The sequence below is a fragment of the Nipponia nippon genome, unplaced genomic scaffold, assembly GCF_047370975.1.
Source record: "Nipponia nippon isolate SJK-2023a ecotype South Korea unplaced genomic scaffold, ASM4737097v1 scaffold_4, whole genome shotgun sequence".
Classification (NCBI taxonomy): domain Eukaryota; kingdom Metazoa; phylum Chordata; class Aves; order Pelecaniformes; family Threskiornithidae; genus Nipponia; species Nipponia nippon.
This window is the reverse complement of record NW_028262358.1, coordinates 34,362,878-34,378,062: the sequence shown is the minus strand read 5'-3', so window position 1 is coordinate 34,378,062 and position 15,185 is coordinate 34,362,878. Positions and strand designations below refer to the sequence as shown.

The 15,185-nt window shown below is 48.5% G+C and overlaps 2 protein-coding genes across 3 annotated transcripts in view; one reads left to right on the top strand and one right to left on the bottom strand.

Moving 5' to 3' along the window:
• The window catches only part of CMTR1 (cap methyltransferase 1), a 36,435-nt gene extending 30,574 nt beyond the window's left edge, over positions 1-5,861 (top strand). The window contains exon 25 of the transcript XR_015708465.1: positions 5,648-5,861. The gene's annotated coding sequence lies outside the window, so the exon portion shown is untranslated. The remainder of the gene's footprint in view (positions 1-5,647) is intronic.
• On the bottom strand, positions 283-13,241 carry CCDC167 (coiled-coil domain containing 167). Of its 2 annotated transcripts, none has more exons than XM_087775911.1 (4): positions 13,124-13,241; positions 5,802-5,896; positions 3,339-3,391; positions 283-1,153 (listed from the first exon to the last, which is right to left on the bottom strand). In XM_087775911.1, exons 1-4 carry the CDS (start codon positions 13,160-13,162, stop codon positions 1,050-1,052), a joined length of 291 nt encoding a protein of 96 aa, XP_087632037.1. In that variant the 5' UTR covers positions 13,163-13,241; the 3' UTR covers positions 283-1,049. The 2 variants fall into 2 exon arrangements, with proteins under 2 accessions (XP_087632037.1, XP_087632036.1); XM_087775910.1 differs by having other exon boundaries at positions 5,802-8,805; positions 13,124-13,184.
• Between the last annotated feature and the right edge of the window lie 1,944 nt (positions 13,242-15,185).

The following is a 15,185-nucleotide window of genomic DNA, read 5'->3' as shown; positions in this document are numbered from 1 at the left end:
GTCACCACATCAGAATGAGAGGGGAGCTACGGGGGACAGTCTCCAGCACTCCTGCAGCATGCTAGGCTGCTTTTCCACTCAAAGGAAGCAAACACTCACGTAGGTTCCAGGCCGCAGCAGACCAATAACCAACTGCTGAGACCTTGCTGACCAGGGATGTTAAGTGCCTAACCCAGTCTAGGCTTACTGTGGTACAATGTGTGCCAGCGGGGAGATGGTAGGAGGAGAATAAAGCAGTGGCTGAGGCATGTTACAAAACAGGAAAAAAAGAAAAACAGGAAGTTACAAGATCAAATTTATTTTATTTAAAGCTCTGCAGAGGCACTTCCATCCCTGCGAGTTGATAGTAAATTCCCAAGTGTTTATTCTCAGAGGCACAAAATGGCTACCAAGCACTGATGCACTGGAGAGGCAGGTAGATCTCCTCAAAGCCCAAGCACCCAGATCTCAAGCTGGATGCTACCTGCTTGCAGAAAGAGAGATATCTACCTCCCATCTGTTTTTGTGGAGCTAGGATTCCTTTGGTCCTCTAAAGTCAGTGTGGAGGGGGAAACAACTTTGTTTATCTCAGCTCTGGGAACACGCGGAGTCTTCAGGTCACAATATCCAAGTTACCCTTTGATTCAAAGAGCTTGGTGTCCCTTTAGCTTATGGCTGAGTCACAGGAACCAAGAAGGTGGCATGTATTCTGACTGGGCTGGGCAGAGAGCACTTGTCTGCAAGCACAGAGGTCCTCTTCAAAAGGGGAGAACATATTGCCTTCCTGCATCAGGCTGGATGGTCTTGAATGCATTTTGGGTAAGACAGCACCACCTGGAGCTCTGCTTGACCTGATTTCCAACTTCAAGCATGCTATAATTTCTGGTTTGTCTCCTGTCCCCCTCAGTTCTCAGAGAAAAAAACTTCCCTACAATGAGGCTTAGAGAGGATAAACAAGAACGGCCATTTGAAATGCTGATCCTCACCCTTGGGGGAGGCACAGTGGTGAGAGGAGGAAGAGCTCCTTGCAGGAGAGTCATCTGGTCAGCAGGGAGAATTCTTGAGTGCAATCACATCATCCAGCAGGCGTAAATAAGAGCAATCAGCAACCCCATGGCCACAGCAAGGGCAGCATTCTTGCGATTCTCCTTACGAAGCACGCTCAGTTCTTTCTCTGGGAAACAAACAAAAGCCTTGCCTGTGAATCTTCTTTGTGTTGCAGGTACATCTTTCAAAACTGTCTTAAAAGCACAACGCTACCTTGGCCCCAGGCAGCTCTTTTGGGATCAGTATGCAAAGCTGCCCATTAGATGTGCTGAACAGGAAGTAAACTAGCAGGAACCCTTTCACTTGCTAACTCTCATCTTCATCTCTGTGCTTAGGAATGCGGCAGTGCCAGACCAGTTCCTGTTTGCAAATGACCTTGTTCTAGGACCCTACTAAGGGCAGAATGGGGCATTAGAACAATTGCTTGTTCCCTAAGAGAATGAAGACGACAGGGTAGAGAGCTATTTCTACTGTCTTCTAGAGATGACAGCCTGGTACCTTTTCCTAGTGCTTAAATTTACTTAAATACAACTGTGGCCACCATTGAATGTTGCAGAATCTGGGTTTCCTTGTGCCCCAGAAGGATGAGTGTGGAGCAGGTCTGAGCCTGGACACTCATTCTGTTGGGGTCTGCAGCTTTTTAGAGACAGGTCACTTTCCCTGGCCCTGGTTTACAAAAGAAGAAACACAGATGCAGAGAGAGGAAGGCAGTGGCTACCAAAAGTATGGAGTCCTAGTCATCTCCATTTCTATTCTGCTCCCTTTATCAAAGGTGAGAAGCCATTCTCGCTAGTTCTGTTCCACAAGACTTTTCTGGATGGTATAGCCAAGAAGTGAGGCCTACAGCCTTACACACTGCATGGCCAAACAGCAATAATTATTTTGCAGGGCAAGGTCGGGTGCAGACTGTCTCCAGAGCCAGACTGCTCTTGCTGCTGAATTCAGGTGCAGTGACTGCACAGGTTACTGCCTCTACAGTTTGCACTAGCAGCCTCCAGCGGGAATGCCTTGGTACTGCGTGTTCCCAAACCGGTGCTGGTATCAAAACAGACTTTTAGCTGTTTTTTCTGCCCCCGTTCTTCATGTAGTACAAGCATTCTCATGCAACCACAGAGCGGGCTGCTTGAATCTGCAAGGCTACAGAGGAGGTGGTAGGGGCAGGAGGTCACATAACCCCAGGCACAGCAGTGCCACCTTAAACTAATGGAGCAATGCCATTGTCGGCAACTGTTCATGGCCTCAAGTGTGTCAGCTGGAATAAGCAGATTTAATCAGAGGCCACAGCAGTGATCTAAAAAGACTGTGTGCACGTGCACTGGCTGTTCTGTTCCAGGAGGAGCAGCGATCACCATTAGGTGAGGCTGTTGCTGCTGTCTGAGCAGCCTGTCAGATTGCTCTGCTGATGTGCTGTGATGGCTGCCTGTTGGTAAAAGGGTGGCAGCGATGTGCAGTCTTCTGCTGTCTCTATTGGTAGGCCCTTAGGGAACAGCTTTGAATCTGTTTAAAATAACTGTTAGTCTTCTGGAAACAGTCCTTTAACATGAGTTAAAATTACAAATACGCTGGCCATACCCCAGCTTTCAACTCTCCAGGCCTAAAAGAACACCTGTTCTTCTTTCCCTTGTGTGAGCTCTGGTGCTTGCACTGCTGCAGAGTGCTGTCACGCAGTTAACACACTGATCAGCACCAGCAGCCTGAAGACATGCAAAGCAGCATCCCTAGCACAATGGAAGTGCTGTCAAACGTGCAGTAGCTGAGGGACGCTCATTTTAACTGTCTACAGCAGGACTTGCAGCAAGGAAAGACCCTGGCTCTCTGGAATTACAGGCAGCACATCAGTGTGAATCCCTATGCTCGTGTGCTGAATGGGCCCAGAAAGTAATGCAGCGAGAACCTTCCCCAAGGAAGGTATACTTTGCTACAGTCCAGACAGCACTTGTCAGCTTGCTTAGCAAGCCTCCAATAAAAAAGAGAAGGGGGGGGGGAAGAAGGAGGAGGGATGTTAAAAGCCACTCAAGTCAATCTGTTGGCTAAGATTATCTAAAGACTGGTAATTTGGGGTATGTGAAAGGGATACCTTTCCCCCCTCATTAGCTGATGCTTATTTTTTTCCCTATGATAGCACAGCTCAAGCGGGAGGATTCAGACTCGTATTATATAATATGCTGACTAGATTTCCCTCAGTCTAGCTCCCTTTGGTTGAACCTAAATTCAAAGGCAGAAGTCAGAGGTGCCAGGAGCTTGAAGACGAAGCTAAGCTGCAGCACTGATCCCATCCAGCCCAGAGGGACCATTTTTAATGAAGCTCTTACCATAGTTGTCAGCTTTGGTCATTAGTAAGTTTCTCTCTCTCTCCAGTGACTTTCTGTAATGAGAAGAGGAGTTCATTACCTGTGAGGCACAACACAGCCTATTTCTTTGCTTATATGATGGAAGAGAAACTGTCCCACTGCCAGGGATATCTGCTCACGGAATGAGCCCCTCACCCTTCACTGTGGAGAGCTGACAGTTTAGAAACCCCAAGCTGTGCAAGAGAAGAGATGCAGGAGTTTTAGATTATTTTTTCCTTCCCCCAAACTGCTTCATCTCTCTCCTTTCAGGGCAGTGTCAGTGTATGCAAGCAGGCTAGAAAGGGATCTGTGTGTCAGAGAGCCCCCGACTCTGTTCCCCCAGGTGGGGTAGGAAGTTCTGCCACAGCTACGGGATGGGGCAGGGTCCCTACACGCGCTCTGCAGGATCCTGCCCCTCCAGCGCATCTGGCTTAGTGCTGGAACGCTAATTCTTCTCACTGATTGAAGCTGGCATTCCTTTGTCAGAGGTATCCAATTCACACAATGTGGTCAACTCAAGGAAACAAGCTGAATCCAAACCCAGTAACAACCAGTTAAACAACCTGTTATTAGACTGAAGACTCAGGATAATAACAATAACGAGTAAGTCAGGCCAACCCAGCCCTTGTCTTAAACTGCACAAGATGATTAATTAATATACAGTTTAAAATATAAAAGCAAAACAAATTGCCTGAAAGCAGCAGCATTCCCATTACGGCAGTGAGGATGCGGTCACTCCTTTCAGACTGTGTGCATATAAATAAACATGCACTAACAAATTATCTCCTGGTTCAGAGCAGACAGAGGAGGCAGTAAGTGTAACAGAGTTTGTTGTTCCCCTTGGGGCAGAGCAAGAACCTGTAGGAGGAAAGAGATCCAAATCTATGTGTACAGCTACTTAAGTAAGAGATGGCAAGAAAGCAAGCTACGTCGGAGCAGCAGGAGAGGAAAGGGCTCTTAAAGGCAACTGGGGAAAGGCAATGTGGAGTGCAGCCAGGAAGAAGCAAGAAGACAGATTTATCAACATGACTGAGATGCTACTTAGGAACTTGCCTTGTGAAGAGAGTCAAGGGAAGAGGCTTTGAGAATAAGACATGAAGAAACCATGACAACTGAACTTCAAAATGGGAAAGCAGAGCTCTCCTTTGTGTACTACTCACTGAATCAGTAATTTTGATCATGGTACCTTCCTCCAGGGTTTTTCCAATGGTCTGGATTAGGGCAACAGAATTTCTGTTTCCATCTCCATACAAGCTGTAAAATTCAGAAAAGGCCCCAGGAATCCCTATTCCTAATTGTTTGCTCTAGACCCTATATTTCGGAGAGAAATCATACGGCTATATTCCATCCTGTCAAGTTACCACAGCTGTAGGTTTGGTTGCTGGCCACCTAAGTACCAGATAAAGAATACAGACAGTAAACATAAGAAGAATTTAGGCCTAGAAAAGGACTGTTGAGATGAGGAGCTGGACAGATGAGGGACAGGAGGAGACAGGACCCTGTCCAAATATGGATAGGGATCTAAGATCCCAGTAAAGGGGGTGCGGGGGGGAGAGAGAGTGGAAAGAAGGAACAAAGAAGTTAAGCTGAAGCTGGTAAGTATCAGGGTGTGGAGATGTCACCACTGCTAGGATCATTTCTAACTGGGTTCTGTAGGACAGTACTGTAGAGCAGACACCAGGACCAACAGGACCACTCCCTGGGCCTACAACTGAGCTTCCTAGCCTTTTCTGCTAGGAGCAGAGCAGTAGGATGCTGATGACTGGAAGAATGTCCTCAAGCAGAGAGATCTGAGAATCAGCTGGGGGATCTTGCTTCACACTCTAGAGAAATAGCAGGTTCTGCCTGGGTCTGCTACAAAATCCAGGTCAAAGTCCTTGCTTGAGTCCCAGGTCTACAAGCCTATGGTTGCTTCTTCTGTATCAGTGACAGATTTCAGGGGAATTGTCCCTCTTCCCTTTCCCAAGGAAAGCCAGCATGTCACTGCATCCCTACAACCAGACACATTTGCAGCACAGGCACAGATAAAGTAATTTCCCTCAGCTTCTTTTGCAGTTGCATCCCAGCCTGGTTTGGCGTCAATAGTAGCTGCTGTACACCTCCCCTGATTGAACTCAGGCAGCTTCAGCAAGGCTTGAGCAGCAGCACGCAGTGAACCTTTGTGAGCCAGCTCTGCAAACGAACTGGGAAGTTTTGGGCACTGCTTGGCTGGTTGCGGTGCAGGTTGGAGAGTGAGGCTGTTGGTAAGATAAAACTCTCTACATATATCACTGAACTTCTCACCCTGGCAGGTTCCTCGAGTAAGCTCCGAGCTGGGGGAAGAGAGTCTTGTCATGGGGAACCACACACTCCCATCCCTTCAAGAGCCCTTGCTCAGTACTACAGCAGGATGACAGCTGGCTGAAGTGCACAGCCACAGCTGGGAAAGGAGATGGTCATCAATACCTTCCTTCAGGGCTGAGCTTCTCCCTGCGCAGTTTAAGATCCACCTCCTCCATGCTCTGTCTGCAATGTGCCAGCTTCTCCTCCAGTCCATCAATCTGAAAAACACCACACCAGTCACCGTCATTTCCTCTCCCAGCTAACACGGATCCATCCCCACTCAGATGGGAAGGGCGGCAGCTCAGCTGCTCCACCTCCTTCCTCCCCAAATCAAGGGAGGGACAGCCCCAGCTCTGCATAGAGATCACAGCACAGAGAGCCCATCGCCTCCCAGATCAGCCCGCATTATACTCCAGGCGACTGTGACGTTACAATCCCAGAGACAGCCAAGCCAGCTCTAGCACTCCCACTTGTGTGGCTGGCCAGCACCTTTTTGCTAAGATCTGATCCTGTTCTAGTTTCTTTGCGTGTGGCTCCACAAGCAAAGATGGGATCTAAGGCATCTTTATGCAATTAAAAGAAGATAAAATGAGAGACTGGCCTTGGCCAAAGCCTGAGGGACAAGGTCTCGATTTAGTGCTGTGAACAGATGCAGAAGTTCATGGGACGTGACTACAAAGCACCCTCAGCTGTCTGGTTGGGTGAAGAGGGGACAAAGGGGCAACACTGATACCTCCCGTCTCTTTTACCCAACTAAATCTACAACAGCAACAGCAGTCTGCACAGTATCCTCAAGAGAGCATTCACCACTGCCTCCACACCTTTGACGTGCACAAAGTTTTGGGAGCAACATGTTCCCGTGCAGAAAAACACTAGTAATCATCTTGTGTCTCCTCGTCAGGTTTCCTAACAGCCACCCTCCCACCGTGTCTTCCTGTGGAGGGGAGTAGCTGTGGATAAGTACAAGAGGGTTGATCTACTTGTGGGCAAATGGATTGCCCAGGAGGGAATCCTACCACCGACAACAGTTCTCCTAGGAATCATTCCTCTTTTCTGCCCAGCAATCAGAGTGCAGACATCTTTAGGAAAACTTGTCTTTCAGGCTGGCTTCCAGCAGGGAAACAGTGGGACTAATCAGATAATAAATATGAACACAATGTCCTAGCCTGAAATAAAATGGCCTCGGTGCCCTGAGGTGGCAATGACTTCTCTTTTTAGCTACTTAGTGCAACATTCCGGCTGTGTCTGGCTCTCCAAGCAAGGCCAAGGCTGGCTAGATGGCTGGCAGCATGGCCTCTCTGCGCTGGGAGCCTTCTCAAACCAGAAGCTAAGAGGCAGCATGGTCCCAGGTAAAGTATGGAGGTGGAATGAGACACCAGCTGCCCGGACATCAGCCTCAGAGGTGGCCCAGAGCACAAACACTCCCATCAACAGTGATATGGGAAACAAAATCAAAGGTAGGGATCCCTAGTTATTGCAGCTTTGGGGATCAGCTCCATCCTGAGCTCCTTAGCAATCTCACACCTTCTGCTCAGGAAAGGCAGGCAAGCGTTATAAATAAGCAGTATGGGAGAAGAGGCTTGATGTAAAGGGGAGAACAAAGCAGGCTGCGAAAAGGAGTTTAGCCAGTCAGCTGAACAGTCTCACTGCAAGGAGCACAGCAGAGCTGGGGAGGGGGCCACATACAACAAGGCTCAAATAAATCTTTGCATCTTATCAGATAGATAGCAATTTCAAAGTCCCCTGTTATTAGGTAACTCTGCCAGGGCTGTTGAGATGCCAAGCTCCCCAGAGGCACCTGCACTGCCTCCCCGGAGCCCAAGGGGAGCACCAAGGCACATCACCTGATCCCAGAGCACGGGGAATGGTGCTTCTGTGTTTGGCAATGCTTGGGTTTGCCTGGATGGGGACACATATTTTTGAAGCACGTTAGCTGAAAATGCATTCGGTCAAGGCAAAGACAATTGTTCTCCATACCCAGCTATGCCAGTTAAGAATGTTAACTCCAGCTGCTCATCGCTATCTGTCATCCACTACAGCTCAGTCAGCGAGATGCATTGCCCCAGTCTGCTGCAGGGCCAACCAAAGGCTTCACCCAAGTCAGCTCTGACCACCGCTATCAGCAAGTTAATTTAATGGCAGAGTGCAGCAGAGTGGAGGTGGGGTGTCTGTCCAGTCCGATTTAAGAAGGACCATCTCCCTTACCAGCTCCTACCATTTGGAAACGACTGTGTCTCTGCTCCCTTATCTGCTGGAAACCCTCACATACACACACAGCAAGAGGTACTTCAGCATGTGTTACCTGGCTCCTCCTTAGCCAGCAAACTTACTACAACGTACCATGCCTTCTCTGGAAACACATTTAAAAATCATGTTAAATAATACAATTTAAGGAGAGCTTTGGTTAGTCAGCTGCAACCCCACCACTAAATTATCCGTGTCACTGCACTTCCTATGCTCTCCTCCAGAACTGCTCCTCCTGCTCAGTTTGCAGTTCCTCTCACTAGTTCTCTGCCCATACTTCCGTCATTTCATGAGACATAACAAGAGGATATTCTGCCCAACTCTGCCAATGCTTTTACTTTCTGCTGACTGCAAATCTCCAGATTCCACATAATACTTTAACAGTTTCAACTGGTTTTACTGCTCTTAAATCAAAACCAAAGTTTGGGTCCCCTGCTGGAGAGCAATAATTTGCTAATAAACCGCATGCCCTAGAACTGCACCATCAGCTTTGCTGAGCTGGGGGCACAAGGGACAGAAAATAATCAGAAAAACCAAGGAAGGAGGAACAGATTGCTGAATGAACAAAATATTTTTCCTCCAGAATCTCGCTATTCCTTTTCTTCAGGCTATTCTGGGGCATTAGGGGTTGTAAGGAAGGACAAGAGTGAGGATTCCCAGATGTTATTCATCTACCGTGCCTCAGTTTCCCTACTTATAAATTAGGACAATATTATCTGCCTCCTGGAGGTGGCTCATTTATACAAGAAGCCTCAAACACTGACCCAAACTATGGGCAGAGCATTATCTTGACATGCCAGTGCCGTTGCCTCACTTGGGATTTGGGATCCGTTCTTGCAAGCTAGGAGTCTCTCAGCAGCTCAGCCATCCAAGCGACTCTTCACTGTAGGGCAAAGGAAAAGACAGAAATAGAAAATAAGCACAGGGAGAAATCAGAGTAATGCCTGGGAATTACTGATTACTCTCCGGGCTGCTGAGGAAACTCCCAGGGGGGCCGTAGCCTGTAAAGCTGTAGCACAAGAAAACCTGTAGAGCTTTGGCATAATTCCCTGCAACAGCTCTCCAGGAGAGCAGTCCTAGAAGCAGCTGCACACCTGAGCTTGCTGTGGATCGAAAGCTTTCCTCCTCCTAACTAATACATGAGAAGGTTAGTAGGGGTATGTACTGGCCTTCTGGAAGCCCACATGAAAACAAAGAGCCGAGCTCACTTAGCTGAACCATCACGGCACTTCACTCTGGCTTATCTTTTTAGTGGCAATCTCAGCACAGTGGCTTGTAAGTTGCAAAGACGAACCCTTGCTCCTTCTGGCTAGCCTTTCCATGAAGAGAATCCTCTGAGACAGAGCTGAAATGCAGCATGCAGAAGTTCACATGACAACTCCTCAGGTTCACATGGCCTATAGCAGGGACATAGGACTTCACTTGCAGCAACATCTTTAAGTAGCGTCAGCTAAAAGGGGCAAATGAAACAGGTGCTTCATATCCAGGCAGCGGCTCAGGGCACACAGAGCTGCCCTTCTGCTCCTCAACAGCCAATCCAGAAAGTCAAGTCCCAGCAGCTTTGGACGCACACAGGGATCTAAGACCAGATGCCTCCCTTGCTCCACAAGGTACGACAAGGCATTGAGCCATTTTTGTTGAATTCTGGCAACACTCGCTCACAATCTGGAGACCTTTTTAAACCAGAGAGACCTGGAGCAGATTTCAATCCAAACTGACTTCATGCTTATTACCAATCTCATTTGTTGGGACCATCTTGGGCAGGGAGCCCGAAATGGCTCACATAAAGGCAGAGACAAAGAGAGAAGAGAAAAAGAAGCAGCTTTGCTTACAGAGTTGAGCTGGATCCCTTTTAATACATTTTGTAATGAATTAATAAAAGCTTTCTTTCCAGCAGAAAGGCTAAAAGCGCTTTTCAAGAACTGGCATCCACCCTCCGCTTTTATGAATTCCCTAATTAAGATACTGGCAAAGAGCCATATCACACATACGTCGACATCCAACAGTGTTAGGTAATGAGGTTTTCGTCTTCTGACCCTCATAAAACAGATCAAAGCCAACTGAAGAGGTGGGGGCAAAGAAAAAAAACCTTCCCCAAGCAGTCTTCTCATGCCTTGTCACCTGCCAGCACACTTGAGCCGTTCTTTTCACAGAAGAATTAGTGGTTCCTGTTACCACAAATTTGGCTGGATTATTAAAATCAGTCCAGCAGAGATGAGTTTTGTTTAAATTCAAATGCTAACTTGCAGTTCATGGACACACTTCCATTTTCACCATGCTCTTGGAATCCTTTTTGCATGCTGGCAAATCATTTTGCAGGTGCTGTGCCCACAGCATGTTTGGAAATATTTACCAGGCAAGCTACTGCACAATAGAGGATGATCGACCAGCAAAGTCTAAGATAAATCCCGCAGATCAACCCTCTGTGTTGGTAAAGGAGAAAGGGCTGGATCCTACCTGCACCTCCTCCTTCAGCCTTGCAGAGACTATCCAGTTGGTCAGCCCGCCCTGCCTCAGCTCAGACCAGCAGCTTTGCAGGACAGCACACAGACATGACCACATGGCATCACCCACAGCTTTTTGAAAAATCCTGTAAGAACAGCTTTACTGAGTAAAGACTGTGTTGGCCTTTTCCCTATTCCTTATGCTCTTGCATAGACGCTGATCAGCCACTGCCCTGTCAGAAGCAGCAATACACTTTCTCCAAATACACAGTCAACATTTTGCAGCTCAGGCACTGCCTGAGCACAGAGTGTTCTCTTTGCATTTAATAGCCCCACTTCTTTGCTTCCATGAATTTTTTTCAGTTGTTGTTTGAGCCACAAGTATATTTTTAAGGGTTACAACATCACCTGGCAAGGAGTTTCACAGCACAGCCACAGGTTATGGGAAGAACCAAGCCCTCCTGTTTGTTCTGAGCTTGTCAGCTGCTAGTTTCATTTGATAGCCCTAATTTTGTATTGACTGTGAATGTTCATTCTTTGTTTAATGTTACCAATAGCACACAGAAGATACAGACCTATACTGGATCCCCTTGCAGTCATGTTTTCAAACTTAAAAGGACCTGGTATGCTTAGTTGTTTCTTGCATAGAAGTTTTCCACACCTTTGATCATCCTTGTCACTCTCTTAAGCTCATTCCATTTTCACTATTTTGCTACAAAATGGACCAGTCTTCCTGGTTTCATTTTCCTGAAGAGTTTCCTAAAGAAAGTTCTGTGCAGCTCAGCATTGTCAATAGGGCTGCCTGTTGAGAGACTACAGGGCTATATGAAAGGAGAAGTGGCATGAGTTTAAACTACCACAACATTATGGAGACACATTTATATCAGTTTAAACCAGGTCATATCAATTACACCTGCAATTTGTAAGTGCAAGCTAATCTGATAAGTATCCATATAGAAAATTGCATTCATTTAGCATCATAACTTCAGTTAAACAAGCATGACTCTGCCTAAATTAGGCCTTTCAAAGCTAGCCATGCATCATGTCATATTAAGACTCATTTGGAAAGTTTTCTTTACAATCATAACAGCTCAGAAGGTAATACTGAACCGAATGAAAGTTTAAATTATGAAATCAATATCTTGGTTGTCACGCATTCTGACACCTGAAACACAGCCCTCTCTCCCTCCGACTTAAAGGGATTTTGTTTTCTTCCTCCCTAACTTCTATTCAGTACCTTTCTCATCACTCCAAGGGGGAAGGATTTTACCTTTTAGTAGTAACTTTGCACTGAGAGGTTAAGCTTTCATCTATAACGCACCAAAGAAGAGTAGTTCTACAATCCTTTCAAAAGTAGTGTTTTCTATCATGACAACTTCTAAAAAAAAACCCCAAAAACTAAAGCTACCACAAGTCCCCAAACAATTTGCAAGAATCTTCTGTGGCAGCTAAAATCAGTCCTTTTTCATTCTGTGACCAGCAAGTCCCCAACAGGCTCACCCTTTTTACCACCTCTCTTTTTGTAAGGTAGACCCTACCATCTCAAATATCCTTGTCTGTCACATCTCAAACAGCAACCACCAAAAATTCATTATTTGAACTCTCCCCGCTAGACTCACTGAAGAGAAGCTTGGACAGTCAGCACACTCCCCTTTGGTGGTTGTATTTGGGTTAGAGTGCCCAGAAACGTCTGTTTCTCTAAAGAAAGCCTAACTAGATGAAATAGATCAGAAAACTACTACAAACTGAACTCCCATTCATATGACACAGTAATACACGCATCTTCACATTACTGGCTGACGAAATATACATGACAAGCCCCAAGTCCCTTCCCCAGCCTTTCTACCCTGGCTATCTTGGTCTGTTGTGCATATGCTCATCTGAAAGACTTCAGGACAGAGAAGCGATGAATGAGATTCACTGGATCGATTCTGCCCCATTTCAGCCATTTGTCACGAAGGTTCGGGCTTTTGCCACCCCCAAAGTGCCACAGACTTGAACTATGGGCTCTCCACAGCCTTCTCCAAGTCAGCCCAGATAGCACAGCCCAGTGCAGGAGCCAGAACGAAGTATGCTTCGGAGAGACCTTAACTAACACGCCTCAGTTTGTTAATGCAAATATAAAGCTTAAACAAAGCTTACCAGCAGCCCTCCTGCCACTCAGGAGATTACAAACCACCCAAGCGCAACAGTAAAAGGGCACCTTTAGAAGGAAGGCATACTCTTAAAAACCAGTCTTTTCCCCTTCTCCTTGCTGTGACTAACAGGCCTCTCATTTGCTGGTTTATCGCTGGGTTCCTCAAACGCAGCAGCCCGTGCCCAGCAGCTGGACTTTCACCACCGTGCAGTGCACGGATTTGCTAGCTGGGGCAAGGGCTTGCCGCAGCACCCGCCATGGGCGCACGCACTCCCTGCCTCTCCCTGCGCTGGCCCAAAGGCTCAGCAGGAGCAAAGGCACCAAACGCCACGGCTCGCTCAAAGGCCTGGGATGGAGGACGGGGCACCGAGCTCTCCGCTCGCAGGAGGGCCCGGCACAGGCAGCCCCGCCTCGGCTGCCATCGCACATTAAGATGGCGGCCGGGCCCGGCACCAGCACAGTGCAGCCTGGTCAGAGCGGCGTCCCTCAGCGCCCACTGCCCCGGCCCTCCCCCACACCCGCCGCTCCCCAAGGGAACGCTGCTTCAGCAGTGGCCTGGCCTGGCCTGACCTGGCCTCGCCGCTGCCGAGCCCGGCCGCGCCCGCTCCGCCGCCCCTCACCTCCCGGGCCACGCTCAGCCCCTCTCGCCTCCTGCCCATGGTCCCCGGCCCGACCGCAGCCGCGCATGCGCAGGCCGCCGCCCTGCGCCCCCGCCCGAGCGCGGCCACGTCCGCGCGGCTGCCGCCATCTTGTGAGGGGCTGCGCTCCGGGGCGGCCACCATCTTGGTGAGGGCGCGGCTGCCCGGCCCCCCTTCGGCGGGGCCGCCCGGGGGTGGCGGCGGCGTCAGCTCTGGCCGTGTGAGCCCGTCCTGGTGTGAAGACGGCCGAGGACGTACGGCAGGGTGGCCCGCGGCAGTCAGAGAGGCGCCGCTGCTTTGTGCCGGCGCTGGGGAAGGACCCGCAGGCTGGGAGGCCGAGGTGGGACCTCTCGGTCCTGCCTTTCCACCCCTCAGAGACCCCTGCTCCCTCGGCGGGGCTATTGGCAGGGGTCTGCAGTGTGCTGGGCGTGCCAGGTGTGCCCTCCGCGCCCGTCAGAGGGCAAATCCGGACTCATCCGTGGGTGTTGCCCCACGGGGAGCCAGTCGATCCTGCTTCGAGCTTCTGCGCTGCTCGGGCCGCTCCAGCCCAGCTCTTGCATTGCCGGGGGTCGGGGCTCGCCTGGGCAGAAGGCGCTCTCTCAGAAAAGCAAGGCACCAACGGGACTGCTGTCTTGCCGTGTGTTACAGTCACTGAGAACTTCAAGTTGTCCTTGGGGCTTCCTTTCCAAACACTAGCTTTATGCTACAGCCGCTGCAGGAAAAGCCAGCTGTTTGATCTACCAGGAGACAGCACTTTATGCACGCTAGCCAGTTCATTGCAAGATGCTAATCACAATGTTACATATGCATGGCAGCTTCTGTCCCAACCCGTGAAAGCTTTTTATGAAACACTGCTATCTTGTGTTAAAAAAAAAAAAAAAAAGGAAGGAAGAAACACCACTGAAGTGCATCTGTCTTCAGGGTAGGACATGACTGCTACATGACAGAGAAGAGCAGAGCTATTTGCTGACCAAAAAATGGAAGGCTGGGCAGCAGCAGCATTTGTTAGACACACAGATTGAATTTTCATTTTGGCTAAATACCCTCTGCTGACTGAGATTTTACTAGGATGGCAGGAATGCCGATGCCTGTCATAGAAGGAGTGATAATACTAATACCTAATTAGCGTGTTTCACTTTTCTTTCAAAAAAACCCCTACATTTTTTACTACGGGAGGTGGCATGTGTTGGTAACAGTATCAGTCTCATTTTCTCTCTGGAAAAAATGAGGGATAGCTGTACTTTTCTCTGCTTCCCAATCTGGTACTTGACTCTGTTGCAGAGCCTACATCGCTGAACCCAAAGGAGCCAGAACTTGCACCTCCAAGGTGAGACACAGATAACTGCTTTCCAAGCAGAAGCAGCTCAGTCAGCAGGCAGTAAAGAACCTGAGTAGGACCCAGCCAGCAGCCCTGGGAAAGCACGGCACCAGGGCGAGGGAGAAAATGAAGAAGCAGGAGAATGTTATTTTTTCCCCTCTTAGACAGGAGACTTGCTTAGTGAGTGTAAATACAATCTTAAAATGCATAGAGGTTTGAAGAAAACCCATCTGTTATGGTTTGCAATGGGATGAAATAGCCATCAGTTCAGCAGAAAGCATTTTCTCCTTTACAAAGGTGAGTATTGATTTGGGGGGGGACTGTCAATTCTCACATACGCGCTTCACCACAGAGAGACATACATAAACCATTTTGCGGGCAGACGAGTGTGACCTTTGTTGTCATATCTTTTGGGAAGACAGAAAAGGGGAACTGGTTCCTCCCTCACAAGCAAGCCACCATTTCCACCATTGCAAGCAGCAGTTTTCAATGCAGGCGTTACTCCTCCTGGCACTCCTGAATCCATCAGCCTGATAGCCTCATTATGTATGTCACCTGGTCTTGGGTCTCCTGGTTCTGCCCTCAGCTGGCACCCTCTCTTCAGCCTCTCCTCTGTTACATCTTCATTTCCTTTGTAATGTCATTCAGGTCATCTACGTGCTGACACAAGAAAGAAAAACTGTTCCTTTTCCTCAGTAAATTTATGATCTTTTCCTTCTTGAAACC